Source organism: Epargyreus clarus, unplaced genomic scaffold (genome assembly GCF_041222505.1).
Source record: "Epargyreus clarus isolate Ecla_fem2 unplaced genomic scaffold, WU_Ecla_fem_2.2 ptg000024l, whole genome shotgun sequence".
NCBI classification, from domain to species: domain Eukaryota; kingdom Metazoa; phylum Arthropoda; class Insecta; order Lepidoptera; family Hesperiidae; genus Epargyreus; species Epargyreus clarus.
Window position 1 is genome coordinate 11,716,100 of NW_027332231.1, and position 27,225 is coordinate 11,743,324.

At 34.3% G+C, this 27,225-nt stretch overlaps 2 protein-coding genes across 5 annotated transcripts in view; one reads left to right on the forward strand and one right to left on the reverse strand.

Moving 5' to 3' along the window:
* The first annotated feature begins 341 nt into the window (after positions 1–341).
* On the forward strand, positions 342–3,342 carry LOC140752413 (uncharacterized). The gene is made up of 5 exons (XM_073086699.1): positions 342–491; positions 945–1,185; positions 1,498–1,660; positions 1,935–2,096; positions 2,664–3,342. Exons 1-5 carry the CDS (start codon positions 458–460, stop codon positions 2,790–2,792), a joined length of 729 nt encoding a protein of 242 aa, XP_072942800.1. The 5' UTR covers positions 342–457; the 3' UTR covers positions 2,793–3,342.
* Positions 3,343–7,930: 4,588 nt separating this feature from the next.
* LOC140752276 (sodium/potassium/calcium exchanger Nckx30C) overlaps positions 7,931–27,225 on the reverse strand; it is a 91,736-nt gene continuing 72,441 nt past the window's right edge. For all 4 annotated transcript variants that reach the window (XM_073086503.1, XM_073086502.1, XM_073086504.1 and 1 more), the window contains one exon: positions 7,931–12,934. In XM_073086503.1, coding sequence (XP_072942604.1) covers positions 12,691–12,934 — 244 coding nt within the window. In that variant the 3' untranslated portion in view covers positions 7,931–12,690. The remainder of the gene's footprint in view (positions 12,935–27,225) is intronic.

Here is a 27,225-nt window from a genome sequence, read left to right on the forward strand (position 1 = left end):
CATGGTGACCGCTCCGCCACGCGGGTCGTCGAAATGTAGGACTTATTTTGATGCGACTCTTACGAAACAAGAAAGGACTTTATAGGTTTTTATCTTGAAAATAACTAGGAAAGCTGAATACAAATAAAAAGTTAGAAGTGCGCCGCATGTGTGCGGAGAAGCTCGAACAAAGTAAAAGACGTGAAGAAACGGCTAACAAAAGAAACATCGCAGCATAGAGACCAAGCATTAGTAACCATTTTACAGTTTACAAACTATATTCATCATACGATATAATAGTATGGACCCCTTTCAAAGTTCCCTCACAAAGGGTTTCGTACGCGCATGCGTGGCGATCTGTGTCAGGGCCGTGGCATGACACGGAACCCAAGGTCACAAGTGTTTAGCGTCTGCTGTCATTCCTGTCGTGTCTCCTGGAGAAACTCAAGGAATTGCTGGACAGACCAAGGCGTTAGAAATGGACTTAGTGCCTCCAATATCCGCGACACAATGTAAGTGTTTGTTTCAGTCAATTCTTCCAATGTATCTTTTGATTTGTGCTGAACACCGATGCTCAATGGATAGGTTATTTACTTTGTCGCCGAGTGTTTCAGTAAAAATGTTTACCTGTCGAAGTGTTTTAGTGTTTATTGGATTAGCCTGTTTTATGTCCTAATTACATAATTAGTTTCTAAGCGAACTTCGTTTCGGATATTTTGTGCCGCAGAGAAGGATTTTAGGTTGAATTTATATTTTTTTCATTATTTTGTATGAGAGAGCTACATTGCGTTTATTTAATGTGAAGTTCTTATTTAATAATTTTTTGATAAATAATAAGACAATCTATTTAAGTTATCAAAAACGAATACCTACTTTGTCTTCCGATCTTTAAGTTGTTTATAAACTCTTAAAATTATTATGATTCCTAAATTACATTCTTGTTAAAAAGAATCTTTATATTCTAGCATGCAGTGTGGTCCAACCTCTAGAAGATTACGAAACTCCCAGAGCACCTCTTATCCGCCAAGTGTCCCTGGATGAGGAACGTCGTGATGACTGCCAAGGACACTGGCGAGGACCATACCTTGAGGGCGAGGAAGAGGAGAAAGGGGTCAGGCTGTTCAGGGCGTTACTTCTACAGCACTTGAGACTTGAGGAGTTGCGACCACCACTCTGCATGTTGGCACCTGCTAATCCTGATCCAAGGTACAAAGATCGGGATATCCATATTTTCCTCTAAAGTGTGTTATATTTTTGTTTTAAAATATTACTTATACTGATTTAGTAATTAATACCAGATCCCCATTTAGATTTTTGCTCTTTTGTCTTCAATATTTAACTTATCTTTTCTGCTTTTTAATTCCATTAAAAATTTTAAATCAGCTTTATTTGTTCCGAATAAAGAATCCCAAATGTTTAATCTGTACAGTTTTATATCTTTAAACTTAGATCAAATATAAAATTTTACTTAATGAAAATTGGAATCCAAAATTGGAAAAAAGATTCATACAATTCCAGGGGCTGGTGGATGTACTGGCGTGACTGGAGAGCCCTAGAACGAGCCGCGAAGAGGTTCCGAGAGACCAAGGCTCGGGCGAGGTTGGCTGATAGAGCTGAGAGCATTCCCTTGTTGTGTCTTGATGAGGTCGCCTTCGAGGATATCATGCAAGAGCTATGTCAGGTACCATAATCTTTTAATAATAGTGAGAGTGAAACCCAGTTGTTTGAGAGATTTCTCCAAAGCCTTTAGAATTGAATTTCATCAATTTACAACTGGTCAACTTAGTCAATAGTCAGTCATTTGTCAGTCAATACATTTGATCACTTCGTGTAATTGTCTCCACTTTATCACGCAGTTAAAAAAATCTTAATACTGATATTGTTTCATCATAAATGTCAATGGGTTATTTTTATTTTGAAATACTGTGTAAAATCACATCAATATGTAATTGCAGGCGTGTAGCCACGTAGAGCACCGCGCGTTGCTGGTGCTAGCGTTTCTGTGCGAGGTATGCGCGCGCGCAGTGCGCGTGGGCGGCTGGTGTCGTGCGTCGGACTGGGCGGCGCGGCATGTTGCGCAGTGCGCCACGCCATGGGCCATCCGGCATGGGGGATGGGTGAGACTTCGTTCGATTTATGTTTTGTAATCATTGTCAATGAGTTCATTACACAAATAATTTTAGGTTTACTTACAGATATTTTTTTAACTTATTTCCTGTCGTTTTCAATGTGACCCTATATTCAGACCCTATATCTACAGAACATAGTTAACAGTCTTTTATTCAGTTCTATGGTGTTATACATCATATACATATATTTTTTTCGCTACTATACACGTATCAATTTAACAATGCTATTTAGTAGTTTATACTTATGACAAAAACAAATCCATTATACATTTTTACTTAGCAGCATATATCTTCATACTTAAAATCATTTCCTTACAGATAGTAATTAGATAGGGAGAATTTTCTTAAGTAATACGATTATGTACTAATTTAAAACAATACATGATTTTTTTTGTAAAATATTTTCAAAAATTCCGTACATTTATTTTTTGGACAGGGCTAGTATAATATGCTACTAATATTTATTTTTCCTTAATAGCATTTTCGTAATTAAACTAGTTAATATTCTACAGTTGTTCAAATAGTGTGATTAGAATTTGTAAATTACCATTTCAGAGTGCGGTAGTAGAAAGAGCGGGGGCTACACGTAGAGATGAGACGACACTTCTGGCTGGCGCGGCGGTCGCGGCGCTACTGGCGTTTTTGTTGTTCTGTCGCAAGCGCCTCCGCCACGCCCTCCTCTAACTACCCTCGCCACCAATGAAACCACGTGAGCCGCATGCGGTTGGATTTGAAATTTGAAAATGGAACCCCAGAAACGTCTCAGTTTGAGTAACGTGAGGGCAAAATGAGTGTCAAGTATTGTCTTTTAAATGTTCCCTTCATGGAAGGATGACTGTTGGAGACAACGCATCTCTTTGCAGAGTCGTTGCTGTGTTGATGTTAGGCACCAGTCTAGTTTTATTAGGTTCTTGAAGGTAGCAAAGTATATGAAACCTACCTTAAGCTTGTATGAGCGGATAATGTGACAGAATTTTTGGTCACAAACTTTTAAGATGAACTGAGAAATATTTGTCTAAACGTTCTGTTAATTGTTTAACAGAATTGGTAGGAATACCTTTATAGTATTAGTACTGAATAGGAAGTCTGTATAACAGCGTTTTTTCATCTTACCTATATTTAATTAGTACATTTATTATATCTCGCAATTATAAAAGTAACTATGTATTTAATACTAATTAACACGGCTTTGTATTTATATTTTTTAACTTTGCTTAGGGATTGTATGTGGTCGATGTTTTTATATAAATAGATATATTTAACTTCTAGGCACATATTAATATCTTAGACATGTGAAATGGTATCTTAATTATGGCGTTATTATTTTATTATGAAGTGATTTTTTAAATTATTTTAATTAAGCGTGGATATAGAATAATGGCATTTTTTGATAAAATATAAAAAAGTATCTAAGGAATTTTTTTAAACAATCAGATTGATTGCACTGAAATGTATTGTATCTCAAAAATACGTATTTATTTATTTCAAAATGATTTTAATTTACAAAATTATAGAGCTGCAGGGATAGTCGTGAAGAAATTTGGATGGACCAGAAGTATTAAATGGCATGAATTTTCAATAGATGAAGTATTTGAAGTACTTATATATTAGCCATAAGAAATCAAATAATTATACCATAGCTTTTACTATGGGTTAAAAAAAATAATATCGTGGGTTTCAAGGCACAGGGGCGTATACTTAATACTTCTACTTTTGAGAAGACAAAAATTTTATAACTTTTTTTTACATCAAAAAGTATTTCATTGTTTTCTTGAAAAATAACCTTTTATTATGATCCATTAAGAGAATTTTAAACAAATTACGTAATAAATTAAAAAAAAAAACCCTACTTTTTATACTCCCCAATGGCTTGGAGCCCGCGATATCATGTACTCGTATATTTTTGTTGTTCCCGTACATGTGACTTCTAGGTATGTACGAGTATGTTGCCCGATTAAAAAATTTATACTAGTATATGCTGGTCGCGGATCGCAAAGAAATAATTTTGTCTTATAAATGTTTTGTTTTGATATTTATTTTTTTTTATTTCCATATTTGTCCCTTTTATTATTATAAATACCATGGATTAGTAAAGATACTTCGCCGCCTTGAAATTGAATGAAGCCACAAACAGCTTATTATAGTAAGTTCTTTTTTTGAATTCTTGACAAATAAAAACATTTTTAGACAAAAATTACGAATAAATAACTAATACTGCGTTATTTACATAATGAATAAATAATTATTTCAAATATTTTAGGGACATTTTAGACACGGAGACGTGGCAAAACTTTTTTACGCAACTGTTTCAATTCTCAAAACTGGGTACATTTTCTTGTTAGGAGTGAGTAATCTTTACTAATCTATGATAAATACATATATATTTTCATTGAATAAGTGGTCTAATATGGTAAAACATAAAAAATATCTAATAATCTTTTTAGTTCTTGCTTTATAAAATCTCGTAATTGTTGTGTCCAAATAAAAAAATAAAGTATAAACAACCAAATGATTCCTTTGATATTTTTAGTACGTATTTTGAAATCTACGCCGATTTTATATATTTATTATGATGTAATTTGTCCAATCACTGTCCAGTAAAAACCTGTCCAAAATAATTATAATTAAAAAAAAACAGTAATAATGAAATGAAAACATATAAATCTTTCATCAATCATCATCATCATCAATATTGAAAGTTAATTTTCGCCTCCTAATAAGGTCCTTATTACAAGTCAGCAGCAGTCTACCTCTTTCTACGTCTATAAAAATCTAATACGGTTGATGGCTAATTATAATAAAGCGCTTGTGTTGTGCCTGTATGTAGTAACACATTAAATTTGTCAAGTTGCTTTCCACATTAATGAATAAACAGGCAAAAAATGATTTTGAGCTCATCCAAATTACCATATAAGTTTAAATGCAATTAGTTTAAATCACACAAAGACACTTCCAGTTTACTTATTTTTATTTATTTATTTATTTATTAAATGGATTACCCAAATAAGAAACAGTGTTTACATGAATACATTTTAAATAAGCTCAAAGGATACATTCCAACTGTTACTTACTATTACGAGTAATCACATCACATCATCATCATATTTATGAAAAAATTGTCAATATAAAATTGATTCTGTAGGTCTATTTGCCAATGTTATTTGTAAATTCATGTCATACTCAGTATTATATATTATGAATGAATTTAAACATTAAAAATTATTAGTAAAATTATAGTATTATTCTCATGTAATATTATGTATTAGTTTGTGTTAACTTCTTTTTATAGTTAGACTTTATATAAAACAGTATGTATTTAATGTTATCCCTCCTATGCACTAGCGATTAACCGAGAGAACGGCTAACAGCGTGACTAGCATCTCCTATTACTTTGTGATAGCTAACGCTCATTATTAATAATCAACCTAGACATTTTTACCTACCAAAGGTTGAATTTTGTTAATGTCTGGTGTACTGTTTGTGTTTCATTTTATGTTAAAGTATCGGCTCACTGATGTACACACCGCTCGCACATTCGACTTACACCGTAGCTTCCAGCAGAGTGAGGGGGGACCATGCCCCGCTCATACCATACCATTGTTCGCGGCGTGTACACATGAGACGACGGTACCTCAATATTACTCCATACTACATCTAGTATGCAGATATCTTTGTCGATTTTTGATTGGCAAAACACTGAATCGATTGATTATAAATAATGGCTGTAAGTGCATACAATTTCAAGCGATGCATATTAAACGGATAAGGCGTCTAGTCGCGCGGTTAGCCGCCCCCACGGTTAACCGCTAGTGCGTAACCGGGCTTATATATTTTTGATTGGCAAAACACTGAATCGATTGATTATAAATAATGGCTGTAAGTGCATACAATTTCAAGCGATGCATATTAAACGGATAAGGCGTCTAGTCGCGCGGTTAGCCGCCCCCACGGTTAACCGCTAGTGCGTAACCGGGCTTATATATTTTTGTATAAAAATGATACATTAATTCAACTAATATATTCGTTCGAAATATTGAAAATTAAATGTTTTTAATTGTATTATTCGTTTTATTTTGAAATTGTCATATAAAGAAATTCACAGGTCACCTGATGTTAAGTAACATTGGACTACGTGGACATCTGCAATCAACCCTCCTACGTCAAGTTACAGTCTTACTTCATGTCAGCCATTATATAGCCATAGGTCCTTCCACTGAGGGAGAATAATAACAGAATTAGTACAAAGACTATGTTTATCAGGGTTATATAAAAAAAAAAAAAAAAGGATAAACATAAAAATGAATACGCCATATAACTGACTATTTTATTATTTTTATTGTAATTTTTCATAATACGGTTGACAGGCGACATCCGCCATTGCTCATTACACGCAGAAATTATTTAAGTAACTATATAAAAACCAATATACTATAAACATCTGCGAGCTATCATTTAAAACTATCACAATATTCAACAATCAATAAAAGCTTTGATAAGAACAACGTTGATAGATAGTACGGGAGAAAGACGTGCCGCGTCAAAAGTACATTACAAAGTACCGTAGTACCAAATTATGTACCGAAGTTATAAGTACCGTTGTACCGAATTATGTACCGAAGTTATATTCAGGCGAGTAAAATTATTGACATTATTATCTATAGATATTTCTTGTGTCAAACTATAGCTTTTTTACAAAGAACAATATTACAATTGATTATTGTTGTCTGGTTATTAGTACACTTAAGGTTGCTGTTGTTTTCTAAATCATAGTCAAAGAGCTAACTAAGCTTTGTCATATTTGGTCTAGAGATGAATAAACTAAGATTTATGCATGTTATAGTTTTCAAACATATGATGTTTTTAAAAGTTAAGTATATTATTTCGTATATTTTAAACAATTTTAATGTACTTCTAACGCAGCATCGTAAATGGACGATGGAAGGTAAACTTATGTTGTATATAAACAATTATTACCTTGTACTTGATAATATTTGTTTGTATTATAAATTGGAAGAGTAATTACTAGCTAGAGCTGAATATTTCAATAAAAGAAGGATGAAGAAGAATAAAAGTAAATATTAAACTAAAGAGAGATTATAAAGAAGGACTTAAGTTACAATGGAGATTAATAGTAATGTTGTTGTAGGCACATTTAGGTTAGTAATACCAAAACAGCAACGGCTTTAGGTATTCATAATTTGACATAGAGCGTCTTTCAAACTTGGTAGAACACTTTGCATTTATAATTGAAGAAAAAACGCTTGACTCATTGCTGTTTCGTTTTATATAAATCACATTAATGCATCTCTTAGTTTTTTGTTATCAAATATTAAATAAACTGGCGACAACATACATATGTTAAGCTAAATAAACATCAGTGCAAACATAAAGTTTAGAGTTGCTGTTTCTACATTAATAGTACAAGAAATAATCAGTTTAACTTTGACAAAGAAATCCTTCGCCAAAGACGAATTTCTTTACAATATTATAACTATGTATAAACTACTATTTCACAATGTTTGTACTGGGACTACGAAAACATTAATTAAGTATATCTACATAAAAATATCATAATCTTTTACACAAAAGTCTATCACTTATTATACAATAAAATATAAAAATACACTTTCAACTCTGAAAATATTATAACTACTGTATTATTCGTATATTATTTTGTTTAATGTTCCTGTTGTATTCGTTGAAACTTGTTCTGTATATATAATATTATTATTAATAAAAGTGCAATATTATACTCATACTATATGTGATAACAATAAAAAATTTACCTTCCATCGTATTATTGTCCATGAAATCTGAAACTTTGCGACGTTATCCTTTTTAAATTATTTATCAATCAATTATACTAAATAATTAGGCTACATCTCCATAAGAGGTAACACACTTACTACATAAATAAAATTTAAATCTGAAATAATCAGAATGCTGAAATAATGAAAAATCTTAATACTCAAACATAGTTCTTAAAATAATAAAAGTACAATTATGTACCTTTGTAATAAAAACCCGTTGCCTACAACTCTATATCTAATACCGTATTTGCTTAAGCAATTTGTACTTTCTCTTAGATTTTCTTCAGTTTCAGATTTCATGAGAACATAGATTTTGAAACGATCACACAATTCACTTAGAACTTATAATACTGCTGGAATATTCCAAAATTACAACAACGTATCTTCTAAATCAATCCGTTCGAGCCTTCCCATTATCGTTACAACGTTTTAAAAATTCCTAAAACTTAGCTACCTCGTTAAAATTAATAACATTTTATATTTTTACTTAATTAATAGTATCACTATTAACAATCTACGCTGGCATCTCGAGTTCGACAGTTTTTGTTTTTATTAACTTGTATTATTATAAAAAAATGTAATTTTGTTCATAATAAGTAGTATATTTCTTTAAATTCTACTTTAAGAATTATTGGAAGATTACATTTAAGCTACAATTGCATATTATTAAATTGAATATATTGCAAATATATTTGTTTCTATTAAACGATAATGATATAACATTAAAATGTTACGTTATAACGATTTCTATAGTTTTATTTGGTCATCATGCATTTCGCGAATATTTATTCGTTGTAAGTATTATAATAAAAATATATTTTAAAGAATGGAAGGGAACTTAACAATTATAATAAACACTGTGAAATTAAAACTATTGAAAATAATATTTTATAAAAATAAACATGAATATAATTAAATATACATACGTATCGTTATATTATTAATAAATATATCGATTGATGGAAAGTTGTAAAACTTAGAAATAAATCACAAAACGCAACACTGATATGAAAATCGTATAATCTCTCGAAATCGAGATGTGTCAGCTACAAAAAAATGGATCACTAAGGACACCCCACTTTCTTTGACATGGGCCCTTAAAGAATCTAAGAGAAGAAGAGAGAGCAACTAGAGCTTATCAATAGACGAAATTACATTATGGTGTTCGTATCAAGTCACATGACCAAGAAAGTGAAGTGAAATATATTTTTTTATTTTCTTTAATAGTTTTCCCTTCGTTATTTTATATAAAAACCATCACTCTAGTAACAACTCTACCTGGATATCATATTTCAATTTTGTTATGTAATTAACATTTTTAAATTTTTACGATACGTTAAGCCTAGACTTACACTACGAAGAAGTTATAAAGGTTATTTATGTGTTAAAAGGTATCAAATCGTAGCGATACCGAGATTAATATCGTTTCAACTCTTACAGTTTCTAGTATTAATAACGAAGTTTGAAATACAATGAAGTCTAGATCGGCTCGTGCTATTTGGTACTGAACAAATGCAATTGTTAATGTAACTACGCATGAGGTGACAGGTCCGCGCCATGATATGATAGATTTAGATAAAAACCCACAAGAACCCGTCATCACTTCAAATCCCTATTCGCAAATAGAATAACTAGAAACAATCATGGAAGGATGATTAATTTACAGACTCTACTAAGTAAATATTATTCAAGAGATAGATAGAAGACACTAGTGTATAATTATAGATCAATATAGCATGTAGAATCGTGTGGCGTTTAGATAATACGATAGTTACACCGCGTACTTTGTGCTTCTCAGTAAATATACATACGAGATAGGTACGACAGCGTCTACATAACTCTAGTTAATATATCATATCACCAACCCTTAAAGAAAGTTTAATTGAGACAGAGAAAAATTCGTTCGAACCTTAGATTAATTGTACAGAGTGGCCACGTAAAGATCTTACAGTTTCATTTGTTAGTCATCTTGATTTTAGAAAGGTAAATAATTAAGAAGCAGTAGATAGGAAGATATTAGAAGAATTTGATTTGAAACATGATCGACAGGAAAATTTAGTAGATGAAACTGCTTGACCAGAAGTGGCACGCTAAGCGATCTACAGAAGGCTATTATCAAATCCAATCTTAGAGTATTATATACACGTATCATGCGATCCGAACAGAGATGGCTCGTTTAAAGTTATAAGAATACATCATAAGCATGCTCTTATCACAGTAAATCTAATCGATTTTTCAGATACTATCGATATGTCACTTTTTTGTCCCTTTTGCTGTTCTCTTATCATAATTTTGAAAGTTTGTGCAACTTTTAATGTTCCTTTTATATCACTTCTGATATTTGAATTGAATAACATAGCTTTGATTAAAGCGTCTCTACTATCATTGTGGAATATTTGTGCGCATTCATGTAAAACGATTATGTTTATTGATAGACATTTGATGATAAACATTCTATCGTTTGAGCGTCACAATGGTCTGAGTTGTTAAAGCTTAACAATATAAATATTTAACTATCTATTCTAGTCTATTTATTGCTATGTCAAATAGGCGGGTTATCAATATAAAACTTTCTGGGATTTCAACAATTGAGTTTACAAAAACGTTATTAAAAATCTTTGTTACCGGTCATGTGACCGTCAAACGAGAGGGGAACACGTGATTGACAGCAGAGAACTTAAATAAAGAACCTACGGACGGTTTACGAGACATTCGTCTTTAATATCTTAAATTAGTAAGTTTAGACGAAGTTACCGTGCCATATTAAACCGTGTCTGTTGGGAATACAATGTCAATATTAATCATAGAATTGACAACAATGTACCCGAAGCATCACCTGTAGGATTCGGAGATAAGGAGAACGGTGGAAACGAAGACATGTTTGTAGTTAAAGAATGAGGTTTAAGGATAGTGTAATTCTAATTACAATTTAAGAAAGAGCGGGACATATGTGCACTCATTACATTACTACAGCTCTATTAATAGATGGAAGTGTAAAACTCCACAGAGTGTTACTTTAAAACTATCGAAGCTAAATGTCTGAGCTCGTAGGAACTCTTAGGCACATTTTATGGAATGACGTTAATATAATAATTAAATATTCAGCCGCATCTGCCCCGCTCCTGCGACATCTTCATTCCCTACTTGTGTATTTACACTGTTCTATCTAGCTTTTGTGCATAGACAATATTTTCTTCAACAATATTGTATTCCTTACTTTTTTATTGTATTTTTATATTAATAGAATTAGTTATATTTATTGTTTATTCAAAATCATTATGATTAACATCGCTGTCAAGACTTTAGTATTTATCATTTTCTTTCAATTGTAAGGAATAAAATATTGCCGTCATATCACTCGTCACTTCGCTATACAATAAAATAGAAATTATCAACACATGGACTGAGTCTATACGACCCATTAAATAATTACAACACGAAGACGTAATATTGGACACTAACCGCCATTTGCGCTATACAAAAAAACGTATTTACAAAACAAAGTTACGACAAACTAATCGACACACACAACATCAAGTTTTAAGACATTAAAACTTAGTTGTACGAAACTATCGTAAGCGCCACCAAATTTGATTTAACTACTAACATTCATATAAATGACTACAGTCTCTATTGATGGCTACATTATATTAATATTATCCTTATACAAATATCTGTCTTTGTCAAACATTACTTTCGAGGTAAAGAAATTTCCATTCACAGCTTTTTATTGCATTCATTGAGTTTTACTTAAGTACTGTTCATATTTTACATGTTTATCGTCCTTTTAATCCATCTACAGTATTAATATGTTAAATAATAACATCATTTATTAAAACATGTCCTGTAATTAACATATTTGTGTGCGATTGAGCAATAATCATGATTTTCAACGATTGTGCTTGAACATTTAAAAAATCTTTCAAAATGAGAAAACATCAAATAATTATTAACAACACCATCATCTCTACCCACATTGCCTTTATCTTCTGGCTTTCTTTTTATTGTTTTTTGTTTTTCATAAGAATTAGTGAGTATTAAGGCGAATCACCGGCTATTAATAAATTGGCAAAATATGGCAGCTAATATTGTTATAATGAGATAGCAATGTCAAAGATTGTGCACATTTAAGGTGCTATTACATTTTTCTGTATTTTACAAAATCCATTGTTCCTGATTTCGTTGTATCGTTCACATCTGTGTAAGAAGCTTCATTCTTCATTATTTCTTTTCATATAATCAACAAAATCTATTTAAATATAACGCTGTTAAATCGGTATTTGTAACATTTACAGACTGTAGACAATAGACTTCTTGTGGTCTGATCCCTTAAAGTTTATATCCTTCTGGAATTCAATTTCAATCCCTGTATACTTTGACGTTGCTATCTCTACACTACTATTGCTGTATAGAATAAAGCTTACACTAATTTGTAAATAATTCAGATTTGTATCGCGTCTGCTACTGTTTGAAAAACGATATTCATTTTATGAAAACTTTACCTACAATACTTTATACTATAAGTTTGGTTATTTTGTAAATTTATTCGTTTTCTTAACTAGCATGTTTATGTTTCGCTACATGATCATTAGTCCCGATTATTTCTTATTCTTATACTAGATTGCATGAGGCATCGTATATCGTAGATGCTTTACCATCCGTTTCTCTGTCTGAATTCTTTTTAAACTTCTGCGCATCTCAATCCATGGCCCTTAAGTCTATATTGTTACCCGTATCATTGACACCATCAAACCCTTGATATTTTGGAAGTTTTACTCGCTCGGACAGTGGAGGTAACCATACTCTAAGCCCAAGCTGACTGCGACGAACACGAAGTACAGCAGGAACATGGTGAACCCGAGTCCCTTGTTCATCTTCCACCTGAAGCAGGCGATGCTGAGGATGACGAAGAGCAGCATGGCGAACAGCAGCACTATGCTGCAGACCATGCCTTTCGAGTTGACCTGCACAGGCTCCCCGTATATCAGGCCGTACAGGAGCCAGGGCAGTGGAAGTCTGGAATTTGCAAAAATAATACTTTTTAAATATTTGTGTCACATTTACAGCTGCGTAATCTGTGATTTGTTCAAGGTGTGTGCGTGCTTCTATTCGGTATCCACCCAACTAGGTAGACTGATGATCCGAAGAAGACAGCGGAAACTTTAGGTTCAGAAGGCAAGGAACCGGTTAGAATGGAAACAATTAGGGAAAGCCTATGTCCTGCAGTGGATCTCAAATAGCTGATGGATGGATCAATGGGATAAATACTCCTAGGTCCCTTGTTAACTAATCTTAGTGTGAACTTATGACTTTTAAGGCACAATTTTGTATATCCACTCGCACTCAGTTCAACACTCATATTTTTATCTGTGATTCTAAATTGTCCAGTTATAGATTCTTTTTTCATTCTCATATTTATAGATTCTTGACCAAATGTAACCATGAACCGACATCTAAAAATACCATACGCCAGTGTCTCACTCGGGTATGCAAAGTTGACAGATCGACCTTTGCTTGCAAGCTGACCTACTTCCTGAGCTTTCCGCATATCTTTAGATATACCTTGCATCGTGCTTGTTTTTAGCTGTTTCGTTTTTACTTTTACATTTTAATCTTTTACTGAAATAGATTATCTCAAGTGGTTCTTGCTATCTGTAGTTTTGTCCAAATAAATTCAAGTACATATAAATTAGCAATAGACGCTGGGGAGGAAAATTGGCATCCATGAGTTTAATCAATTGGTGGTAAGTCGTTCTGAAAAAATCGTGATAGTTTTTTGAGATATGTAAGACATTAGAATAAAGTTACATATCGGGAACGTGTGGAGATAAGAATTTCGACCCAAGTACCCCAGCGGTCCTTTTAAACAAGCCTGCTAGTTAAAGTTCTAGATTGTACTCCCATCATAGGGATATCTACATGATGACTTTAGATGTTAGAGGTTCCGATAATAGCAGCATTCACACACTTCCACCGAAATATACAAACTGTTAAACACTAAAATAGGCTTGGCGTTGGTACCTCGCAGTCAACGAATACTAGTTTTACCACCTTTTAAAGAGCATTAAGTATGTGATCAATTCTAAAATTGTCGACCTAAATGAAGGTTTTAACAAATTTATATGCGTGGTAGTAACTATTTAAAAACAAGACAACATCAGTTAAGCTTTTGAACCTTGCGAAGATTCCATGCAAAGCATTTACAGCACTTTATCTGAGATAAGAACGGATTACATAATCAAACATATGTATGAGGTGCTTAATTCAGGCCATGCTAATGCATATGCAACGATGCTATTTCTGAGGTAACAGTTTCGAATCGGTTAGGTGTTGAGCATCACCTCAGCGACACTTCACAATGCTTTGGCTGTAGGGTTTTTCAGTCACCTTGGAACACTAACGGAATGAATAATTTTGGCGAAATATTCACGAAATACAAGTATGATCAGGGTTGTTGGATTGTGAATAGTACAATTGGAAAAAAGACACGTGGTGAAAGATATTTCTGTTTCATTAAATATCAATAAATTACTATTCTTGGAAACGGATCTTTTTCAGGATGAAAAAGGTTAGGCCATTGTCCCCCGGGCTGACCAGATATGAATCATAACAGTTCGAATACCTCTGATAATTTTTAAGGCTCTATTAAGTATGCAGCTTTGCCACGATGTTGTCCGTCGCCATAAAAGCAAGTGACAATTGATTTCTAATAAGCTGTATTAATATAGCGATTATGGTGGCAATTTTTTTTCTATTTTCTCTGTATAGAGAACTTGTATATTTGGATTTCAAATATTTTGCTATCTTTCATTATTTACATCAATATTTGAGTAAGACAATATTATTCAGTCATACTACTGAACTCTACCTAGTTAAAACAGTTTAATGTAGTTAAAACATTATATTTTTTATGAATAATAAAGACATTTTCCTCTGTTCATTATTTGTTAAGATCATTCACTTTACTTAAATTTGTATACTTAATGTTAGTGGATTTCGCATAATAAAGGATTAAGCAGTATATTTTTGTTTACTGTTAGCCCTGAAAACGAATTTAAAGCCGCTTGCTTAATATTTTATTCAGTAATTAGGTTAACGGGCGCGCTCCGCGATGTTTGAAGAACTTTTGATTGCCTTTAAATAAAAACTTAAATTTAATTTCATATCTTTAGCCGCTGCCATATTTATATTATTTTACACATTTTGAGACCTTGCCGGTATAGTCACCTTTGTTTTAAATTTGAAGATGGATTTAGATTTTGAAATTAATGATCTATACTAATATTATAAAGATGTAAAGTTTGTGACTTTGATTGTTTGTTTGTAAGGGCTAATCTTAGGAAATACTGAACCGATCGTGAAAATTCTTTCACAATCAGAAAGTTACACTATTTGGGGGTGATATAGCCTATATTTTATTACGATTGAACAAAACGTTCAAAGAAAAATAATGGCATATGTATGTATCAAGTCAATGGAAATTGGGCAAGATGTGATGCTTTAACGGCGTGCGCTAACAAAACGGTTCGGTACGAACATAATGTTCATCAAAAATGTTGTACTTTATTAGTTCTCACAACACAATTGATCACAAAGATATAATTAACGCACGCGTCGGATAGTTATTTATAAATGGTGTGCGTGGTAGGTATAGGTATTAAATGAGAGGGTTTTCTAAGACATTATAATAGAAATATTTATAAAAACTTTCCTAGTCTATGTGTATAGTGACGACTCCCATAGGGTTTTTTGTGTGCTCATCAACAGTAAATATTCTAACTCATCCGAAAATCTAAGAACTGATTGCTTACTTGATGTAAGCAAATCAGCTGAAAACAATTACATTCATTTTTAGCAGTAATTACCCTTAAAACTACTAAACTGCCTTCATAAAACGAACTTATAAGCCTCATTTTCTTAAACCGCTAAGTTTTTTACCGTACAAAGCACAAAATAGTTCTTAGAAAGCGCCATTACCGCAACCTCGGGGATTATTCGTCATTCCGTCGAACTTGCGCTACATTTCTCGTCATTACGTCGAACTTGCGTGAGATTTTTCGTCATTACGAGCAACTTACGCGATGTTAGGGTGCTCACAGACGAAGTCTGCGTTTGCAGTCGGTAAAAAACGAACCGCATGAGTTAAGTCGATAGCTTCAATTCTGTGACAAGTTGCGTGGCGTGGTACGGTAACATATGGTTACCTGTGTGATTGACACACGGTTCCGGGTTCAATCCCCGGTCAGAAAACCTATGATAAATTTAGTTATCCCATCTGGGTAGTGTTCATGTATTGCTTTTTCTTTGTGTTCAGGCAACCATATCACAGATAATCCTAGTGTGAGGCTGTGACTGAAGTTGTCGATTGACAGCAAGCCACGGCGTCACACAACTGCAGCCGACTTCGCACGGTTCAAGCAACTGTGTGCAGTTGAGGTCGCGACTTCGTGCAGTGTAAAACCTTCCGCACATAGTTTACATCATCATCGACCCATTACTGTCCCACTGCTGGGCACGGGTCTCCTCTCAGAATGAGAAGGATTAGGCCATAGTCCACCGCGCTGGCCAAGTGCGTATTGGTAGACTTCACATACCTTTAAGAATTTTTATAAATCTCTCAGGTATGCAGGTTTCCTCACGATGTTTTCCTTCACCGTTTAAGCAAGTAATAATTAATTTCTAATACGCACATAAATTTGAAAATCAGAGGTGCGTGCCTGGGATTTGAACCTCGGACCCCTCGAATGAGAGGCCGCGTTTCTAAACCACTAGGCTATCACTGCTGATATAGTTTACATATTAACTGCAAATGCTGTTCGTGTGCGGGAGTCCTTATTCGTCATTACGTTAAACGATACCATTTGGACGAATGTGGAAAGTTAAGTTAGCAATCTTACTAGCTCTGTGAGTAACGTTTATTTTAGTGTTTTATAACAAAATCTACATTATGTGTGTGCAGTAATTGTATTATAATATAGACCTATTTTATAAAAAAAAGTGTGTGTGTGTCAGCTACGACGCACGATTGGAGTTTACTCCTTACGAATGATAATTATGATATATATCGAATAGAAAAAAGGGTAGGTAAATGAACGCATCTGCTAAAATGATAAGAGAAACAAACATATATCTGTAATTATTCGGATTATTTATATTACTTCAATAATGCGTATTACATAAAGTATGTTACAAAATAATATAAAATAGCGCCATCTAGTGGCAAGTTTTATAAATTGTAAGTTTGCAAGTTTATCAATCTATGTATTTTGGTTCCAAATATTATAATGGTAACTTAATATAATTGTTTATATTAAAGTAAATTTTAATATAATATAATTATTTATATTTAAAACAATGTTAAACGTTTTATAACTTAAAACTTAATAATTATAATTTCTTTGCCATCTATAAAATATCCTTGTTGCAATTTACGGATGAAATTTATATGAGACTCAATAAACATGTTATTATATGTAATTTGGATTGTTTCTGAATGTTTTATAATTCTAGAATTCATTTAAAACGTATTGCTAATTTTATATAACTTATTTTGAACATAATTCATTAGCAATAATTCTGTAATAAATATTAAATAATACTGTTTTGATTTTACCCGTTTATCGTTGATAGATGGTGCTGATCAATAATGCATCCATTTTTATAAGTTAAATTAATATATCAGTAACTTACAAAAGCCTCTTTATGTTAAAAACTTATTTTGCTAATATTATATCTTATACAATTGCTTACTGATTTTATATGTTACTCTTCTTTAAAAACGTTCATAAAAGATTGTTAATCATATTATGGCGCCAATGTTCATATTTTTCACAGTGTTTATAAATGATCAAACCTATAACTTAATTTATGCAAAAATGTAAACAAATTAGTTAATGACGTTTTAATGTTTTATATATTGCTAATTATTTTTATTGTAATAATTACTTTCATATGGGATTTGAACTTACTGTATTTTAAATTAATAAAAGCACTCTTGATTCATATTTTGGTTTCCGTTACGCCTCAACTTTTCGTGTTACACTTGATTTTACTCCTCATAAAATTTCCGTACCGGGCCTTATAACTCAAATCGTTTCTTAAGGAGTAAACTCCAAATAGGAGTAGCATACGAGCAGGAGTTGAGGGTAAATGGTGGTCACTGAGGTGGGCCACAGAGGTGTTGTTCCCCTAGAGGACTTATAAAATAAATTCCAGTTAGGGGGGAAGATGTCTAGCTTAGGTTATTTTATATCTAGGTTAGGTTTATTTTCTAATGTAGCCATCGATTAAGAAAGGATTAAGATCGGCATATGAATTCGCGGGGCACAACTAACTTTGTTAATTGAAGAAAATGGGGGAAAAAATTTGTTTTTCGAAAATTATAACCTATTTGTTTAAACCATTAATAACGTGTAACCTTCGTTACGTTCACGAAAACGAAACCTAAACAATGTTCTGATAAGATTCAATCTACAAGGGCGAGTCCTGTTTGCTTATACAATAAAGGTAAGGGAAAGTACCAAGGGCTTAAACACGCAAGTCTCCGTGGTAACAAAGTAGCGGTAATCACGGAGTTCACGAAGGGTTCTCATATATGAGCGATCGAACGCGCCGGCGATCAGCGCCGACAGTCAGTTGCACACATCTTTTTCTGTCTAATAACAACAGTTTTAAGCGCTGCTGTGTTCCGAATTGAAGGGTGTAAGGGTGGTAAGGGAGATATACTTCTCCCAGGAGTCCCAAATAAGTCTTTAGGCGTAGCTATGCGTCTCGAGCCTCGACCTTAGGTAAGACTCTTATTCCGTAGGCGGCAGTGATTTGTCACCATCAGGTGAATTGCATAGACTTCAAAGTTTAGTTTTGTCAGTAGTCAGCAGAAAGTTTAGTCTACTTAATGTTTTTTGGTCATTGTCTTATAGTTCCAAATACCAGAATTCATTGTTAAGGTATTTGTTTAGTTTACCGACCAACCGAGTTAGAAGCGCGTAAGTAAAAAAGATTTTTAACAACATTATTAAGTTTGTAAAATTGAAAATTTTATATTATAAGATTAAAACGCATCACATATAAATTGTTCTTTCTATCAACTATCAAAGAAAGACAATATGTCCCCAGGCTTTATCGTAAAGAGTTTTCAACAAACTATTGGTGATTTTCTTTTCAAAACACGGAAAAGCCCTAAAAAGGACCCACACGCGATGTTATGTTTGTACGCACGTTGGCATTTATTTGACCCAATATTTGGGCCAAGGCTGGCACAATAGCCAGATAAATATCAAGTGGTTAGTTTTCGCGTCGGCGGTGGGTAGGGAAACGTTTTATGACTACGTGGTCCATATTTCATGGGTTTTGCGGGACAGTTGTGATGTAAAATATCTTTTTAGAGTTCTGTACTCGAACGGTAAATTGGAATTCTATTTTTTACCAAGCTTTTATTAACTTGACCTGTATGTATGTAACGGAATTTATTTCTCGAATTTTACCCACTTTGAACGGTCCAATTAATTTAAAATTTTGAACAATTATCAAGTATCGATGACAATACACGATTTCAATAGTTTTATACCATTATCTTCATTAGGATCGTCAGGAATCAGGATTAACGATTTTCCTTGTGTGATTTTAGCGTCAATACAACCCTCCTCAAAACCATTCATACTTAGCCAATTACTATTACTTATTTGACCCAATATTTGGGCCAAGGCTGGCACAATGGCCAGATAAATATCAAGTGGTTAGTTTTCGCGTCGGTGGTGGGTAGGGAAACGTTTTATGACTGCGTGGTCCATATTTCTTGGGTTTTGCGGGACAGTTTTGATGTAAAATATGTTTTTAGGGTTCCGAGCACAAATGGTAAAACGGAACTTTATTACGAAAACTCCGCTGCCTGTCCTTATCTCACAGGGCTCTATCTTTTGAACCGTAATAAATAATTGATTGATTTTTTTACAGAGGTATTTTTATATGGCCGCTACAAAAAGAAATAAACAAGGTAAAAATAGAAAGGCAGCCTCTTATAAGAAACGGTATTTTTCGTACTATCTATTGTAATGTAATAGGAAGACAGTTTAAATTATTACAATCCGTTGCTCGTCTAGTAGCTGCCATAATAACAAAATGAACAAATATAATACTTAATAAATAAATAAAATTTAGTGTTACGGAACCTTCTGTGTGTGAGTTCGACTCGTAATTGCCCATTTATTATTATTTATGTTCTAGGCTAAAGGGGATTGTAGAGGAATTATTATATGCCTCCATCTTCCCTATTTGCCTTAGTCACTATGATTAACTAAATTAGATCCCTTACGCCGTTTGTCCACCGCCACCGTCACCGAGCCGTTACCGATAATTAATGACAGCGCCGAAGTAGCGGTACATACATTTACTATAGCCGCTTGTCCACCGCATGTCCGTCACCCGAGCACCATCGGCGTGACCGCTAGATCGGAACCGAGATTTTGTCGGGCCGATGTGCCGGTAATATAAAACACGTTTGGACTTATCGCCGTCACGTCATATTAAAATCGACCTGAAATAATCTCGTTCTCGGTATCGGCTCAGTGACTGTGGCGGTGGACAAACGGACTTAGGGCCTCATAACGTCTATGGAGCGTAAGAGTAGTGGTAGAAGCAACTTTGACGTAACCTGACGATTTTTTAATACGGAACGCAAAAGCTTAGGTGTTAACTGTCCTGACTTTGTATAAAAAAATAGCCGTGACCCTATTTCTAACTGAAAGTAAGGCCGCTGCCTTGTAAGTCGTGACAAGTTTTATACCCGTATTGCGTGCTAGCGGTTTTACAGTGCGTAGAGCCTTCGGGCCTTTGTTTCTGGGCTCAGATGGTCTCATATTGTGTTTCATCTCAGATTTTTAATATTTCTAAAAGTATTTTGAGGATAGTAGTGATTGATGACCCGCGTGCAGCAATCATACCGGTCCGATATGTAGCAGGTTCCGGGTTCGATCCCCGGCCAATCAGTACCCTTACCACGAATTTTCAAAACATCCTACAATTTTACGTTACGTTTACTCAATTATTTATTCCGTACCCTTACCATGAGTTTTTACGTTTTGACAAATATGACTGTTTTGGTATTTGTTTACATTGTTTGTATTCCAAGTTCTGACACAATCCGCTAGGGGCCCTGATTTGAAATTATATGGTCAAATACGTAAACAAATACCAAAACAGTCATATTTGTCAAAACGTAAAAACTCATGGTAAGGGTACTGTTCCGTTTGCTTCAGTATACTGTAGCACTACCATGAGTTTACAAAAGTATTACTCGCTAGCGACTGCGTAAAATAAATGTATGAAAAATTGTACAGCGCCTCTGGTGGTTACTCGTAGAACTAAATTCCGTAGTGTGAGCCACTCGTAACGTAAAAAACCTATCGAAATCAAATCGCTAGCGAATGTCATTATGATCTATTGCCATACAAATTCGGTCCCATGTGTCATTAATTTGACAGACGTTGTCAAGAAATACCGTAACGATAGTAGTTATGTTATTCACTAGCAAAATGACAATAGTTTTCTATTTACAATTTCTATAGTGGCGTTTCTATGCCAACTCATGGTAGTGCTACTGAGTTAACGTAACCATAAGTAAGTGCTCCAGTCTTTCAGTCTGCCTCACATGTTCGTAATAAAGAGAAACAAAACATAAAGCGCCATTTTGTCAATTTAGACATTTAATGTTACGTTACTGACACCATAATTCTGATACAATCCGCTAGGGGCGCTGATTGGAAATTGTATGGGCAAATACGTAAACAAATACCAAAACAGTCATATTTGTCAAAACGTAAAAACTCATTGTAAGGGCACAGAACACATCACAGCATCACAGGGATCACATTATGACTTTAAGTTTCTGTTCTGGGTCTAGATCTCTATTTAATTTACAGAAGTTTCGTAGCTACTACATATGTATTTGAAAACGGTAAGATGCTTAATTCTGTAGATATCAGACAATATTTTTATTTAGAGGATCAACGGAGTATTTAAAAAGAAATTTTATATATATTCTTCCATTTACGAAAAATTACGTGTACATTTTCGTTTCATTTTAATTATTTTCAGTTTAAAGACCGAATTGAAAATCCTTTTAAAGAAAATTATCAGACTTATTTATAATGTCTCAGGCATTTAAATGTGAATTAAGAGACCTCTACGATTACTCCTACTATCATCATCATCATCATCATCAACAACCCATTACTGTCCCACTGCTGGGCACGGGTCTCCTCTCATAATGAGAAGGATTAGGCCATAGTCTATCGCGCTGGCCAAGTGCGTATCGGTACACTTCATATACCTTTGACACTTTTTTTATAAATCTCTCACGTATGCAGTCTTCCTCACGATGTTTTCCTTCACCGTTTAGCAAGTGATAATTAATTTCAAACACGCATATAACTTTGAAAATCAGAGGTGCGTGCCTGGGCTTTGAACCTCGGACCCCTCGATCGAGAGGCCGAGTTTCTTAACCACTACAAACTGTACAAATCTACTATCAAAACTGTCTAAAATACCAAAACGTATCAACATCGTATCGCTCTTATAAGACGTAATGTAGGTTTAGATTCCGTTTGAGATGATAGTCGCATTGCGGTGGCAAGGCAGACATTTTGAAGATAAAAATAATTTGCCGTTTCAAACTGCAACCTATTTGTGAAGTTTGTGGAATTGGATATGAGGTATTAAAGTTTTTAGTACCATTTTTCATTCAAGTTTGACAGCGTATGTACGAGTACGTTTTATTTAAAGGGACCCTCCCTTTGAAATTGAATTGAAAATGGATTTTTTATTACAGAAGTAGGAAAAAGTACAGATATTTTTTAATATTGAATAGCAAACGAGCCTGCATACCACGTGATGGTAAGTGGCCGATAATGCCCATGGGCATTTTTAATCAAACCCAGATAGAATTAGAGTCCTACACGAGCTTGGCCACAGATGTTGGGAGTGCTATTACTGAGGACTCAGTTGGATTGCCTCAGACAAGAATACGGCTGCTATAAGGCGGCGTCCACTGTCCATTTATAAAAAATAAGATAAACGCTTAAATAAATAAACGCTTTCTACACTCACAGCCCCACACTAGGATTCCCTGTATCGTGGGTGCCATGGACACACACATAGACAAATACACAAACACCCAGACCCAGAGAGAGATATATAGATAAATTCATTATTTAGATATCTGTCTGGCCGGGGATCGAACCCGGGACCCTTTACGCGTCAGACCGGTATGGTGGCCGCTCCGCCACGCGGGTCGTCAGATTGCAATAAGTATTTTTAAAATGGAAAAAGCTTAAATCATACTCCAGTATGCGCTCCCACGGAACCATGTTTCACCCATCCAACCTGCATTAGCTTCAGACATTGCTTAACTTTGCAAATCGGTAAAAAGTATTTTACTTACCCAAATGACCTACCTCATACGAAAATCCAAAATCCATAGAATTTTCCAAACACAAATTGTGTTTTTTAAGTGCTTGGTAGGTATATTCAAACCATGTCACAAATATTGACCGCAATTCTTTTTGACAATACTATCGAAACCGAACATCTTGAGGCCATTCGAAAATTCTTAGATACGGCATTAAATTCAAATTTTCTTACCGGAAAACGAAAATAGGTTCCACAGAGAATATATCCAGCGATTCTCAACCTTATTGTAATGGAATAAAGGTCTTGCATATCCAAAGAAAGTTTGAAGGCATGTCCAGTTGAACAATTTTAAACTCTATTTCATTGTGATAAGGTTGGTTGTTTGTGTTGCGTCTTATCGATCGGGCCACTTGCAAGCTTGCAGTTTATAAAGCTGCTATCAATTTGCGGACCACATTTTGTATGATCTCTTTGATGTTTTATAGTCAAGTTTTGTATGATTAGAATGGCCTATTGGCTGCAATGTTTTGAATGTCCCACTGTTGGGCTTAGATCTCTCCTTACGTCTGTTTTTGAAGGTGGTAGAACCCTTTGCGATTCGACTATGAAGATACTACCGCCAACTATCTCTGCCAAATAGCAGCAAGCGTTTCTGTGTTCTGGTTTAAGGAGTATGAGGGAGACCTACTTATCCGAGGTATTACAACTTAGTCCTCAGGGGTAGTAAAGTCTCTGTGGACTTTACGAGTTCCTGGTTGACTTTACTACCTCTTAGGTAGGACTGTAATCTGTAGCCGTGGCGTTTTAAAATCACTTGAATTAGCGAATAAAAATATTACAAGCTTAGTAAATTGCATTTATTTATAAAATTACTACCTGACCCGGCAAACGTTGTATTGCCATATAAATAAAAAAATGTTATGGGTGAACAATCCTTATCACTTAGGGGTATGAAAAATAGATAGTAGCCGATTCTCAGACCTACTGAACATGCATATAAAATTTGGTGAAAATCGGTAAAACCGTTTCGGAGGAGTACGGTAACTAACATTGTGACACGAGAATTTTATATATAAGATAAACGTACACTTTAAAATTTATTTCTATAGATATTCGTGTACCGACTCGACTATTTATATATTTTTCACTCCGCGCTACTCACAATAGTAGCCGTCCATTTCCCCCGCTTACATTGTAAGCACAACAAGTAGCTACGAAATGCTAAAGGTTGCCTTTACAAAGCCTAAAGAGTTAAGGTTGGCTTTTGTCTACGTCCCGTCAATTATGCTAATAAAAATGTTTCTTTAGTATTACCTAATTTATGAAGCATGTTTTTTAGTATTTATGTTATGTAAGTAATAAGAAGTTGGTTCCAAATTAATTATACCCTTATGTTATAAAGGATCCAGTGCAAACCAAAACAAGCAGTGATAGCCTAGTGGTTAAGAAACGCGCCCTCTCGATCGAGGGGTCCGAGATTCAAATCCCAGGCACGCACCTCTGATTTTCAAATTTATGTGCGTATTAGATAATAATTATCACTTGCTTAAACGGTGAAGGAAAACATCGTGAGGAAACCTGCATACCTGAGAGATTTATAAAAAAAAAAATCTCAAAGGTATGCGAAGTCTACCAATACGCACTTGGTCAGCGCGGTGGACTATGGCCTAATCCTTCTCATTCTGAGGGGAGACCCGTGCCCAGCAGTGGGACAGTAATGGGTTGGTGATGATGATGTTATAAAGGAACCAACGAACCTACAAAATGTAGTCTACCTGATGGTAAGTGGCAACTATGAACATGTAATAGAAAGTATGATAATCCTCCCTGATGATTGGTCACAGATGCTACCCCCGAGGACTAAGTTGGAACCACTCTGATAAGTATATCTCCTTAATAATAGCAATGATTAAGCAGAAATAGGCGTGGCGGTGGTGCCGCCGGAATCAAACCATCAATTGTTTCTACCACCTTCAACACACGCAAAGACATGCAGAAACTCAGAATCAGAACTAAAATTAATTTATTGTTTACTTATGTGTCTGACTGCGAATTAAATTTGGAGCAGGGACCACTGGTTTTCAAACAACGAAACATAAACCAGAAACAATAACAGCCATTTAAAAATGATAAAGACAAAACCACTTTCTGTTATACCTTACTTTAACACAAGCTCACAAAATATTGGTAGTTTATACGTAGCTACTTTCAGAATTATGTTTTTCAAGATACTCTCTGTCTTCAGGTTGGAACAAAGGCCGTGAACTCGCGCCGCTCGTGGTTCTCCTTGACATTTGGAAACCGCTGGCACTTGTATAGCCGTGATTAGCCAGAAACCACACTTTGAGAGCCTCTGAAGATTTACTCGAAACAAACTGAGTTTGTGCCTTATTTTTATGCGAATGATGTATTAGAACTCTGTGGTATGGGAAGAAATTGTTAAAAAACAAATTAAGATTTAAAAATAATTAACTGAAAGGGTAAGGGTAAGGATAGTAATGTAGCCTATGTCGCTCCCACAATTTTGAAGAATCCAATGACACCTTATATGAAAAAATCCGTCAAGCCGTTTGGGCTGAAAGGCATGCCAAAGAATGAGACAGATCCATACACAACCTCGCAAAACATTACCCTCTGCGGTTGTGTAAAAACAGAAATTTACGTCAAGTAAATTATCAAACAATAATGAATAAATAAATAACAAACTTTCTCAATTTTACAATTAACTTCAAATTCATTACCTACAAATAACCAACCACCCTTACAAGGATAATAACTTTCCCCATTATACACATAATGGCCACAGTAACTGTTATTGAATGAAAACTCCAACAAATGGAATAATTCACATTGACCTCATTTAGGATCGCTTGATTTCGAATACGTAACAAAAGCGCTTCGCGGCTTGTGTGTATCGTGTCCGATCTAAAAAGTAAGAGCCACATTCTTGTCCCGCAGAGAGAGCACGTGCGCTTTCGTGTTTTGGAGGGCATGAAAGACCTTTGTCTAGGTTGTTATCATTGACGAGTACTACTTGTACTTGTACATGTACTTAATCGAAGGCCCCAAATCCACAATCAAAGAACTCTTAACAATAATATTGATCCGACATGTTGTATGAATGAAATATAAACAGCATTTCCTTTTGAGTAGTTCTTAAAAAAAAAAAACAACTTTTGAATAATTTTTATCAAAGAAATTTAATCTTAATTTAAAAATGTGTAACGTTTTTTGGAAAACTTTTTACTCTTTAAAAACTCAATATAAAAAGAAAAAAAGCACCTAATATTCTTACTTAATACTTTAAGACGCGGTTTCCTCCACTTCTCGATGTGTCGAGCACCCAATGACACTACAGAACATAATCGAAAGAAGCTGACTGTTCATTTGTCTTGAGAGCTCTCCAAATTATGCTATAAACGGAGTTCCCGCGAGTATACGTAGTTGGCGGCAGTCCAACTGCTGCGAGATTGCAGGTTATATCTCCTTTTTCTCTGTCCAATCAAGACGCAGTTAGTATAATCGTTATTTTATGGATATTAGCGCCATCTTTTATTATATCAGGAAATTACATATATGCTTTCTACACTAACAGCCCTATAGTATTATTCCCTATGCCATGGGTGCCATGGACACATATAAAGACGAATACACAAACACCCAGATCCAGAAGAGTAAAACTCTATCTCTATCTTTACCTCTATCTATAACTAAACTCATCGTTCAGATATCTGTCTGGCCAGGATCGAGCCCGAAACTCTGCACGCGTCAGACCGATATGGTGACCTCTTCGCCACTCAGCTCGTTAATACCAAATTCCAAAAATATGATGGATATAATAAATAATAAATGTATATTAATTCATAATAAATAATAATTATCGTGGCGAATTATATAATTCG

Bases quoted from the DNA above. Each gene is read 5' to 3' on its own strand.
- LOC140752413 (XM_073086699.1), top strand. From the start codon at position 458: ATGGACTTAGTGCCTCCAATATCCGCGACACAAT. The intron at 1,661-1,934 runs GTACCATAATCT...ATGTAATTGCAG, and splicing joins TCATGCAAGAGCTATGTCAG to GCGTGTAGCCACGTAGAGCA. The intron at 2,097-2,663 runs GTGAGACTTCGT...TTACCATTTCAG, and splicing joins CCATCCGGCATGGGGGATGG to AGTGCGGTAGTAGAAAGAGC.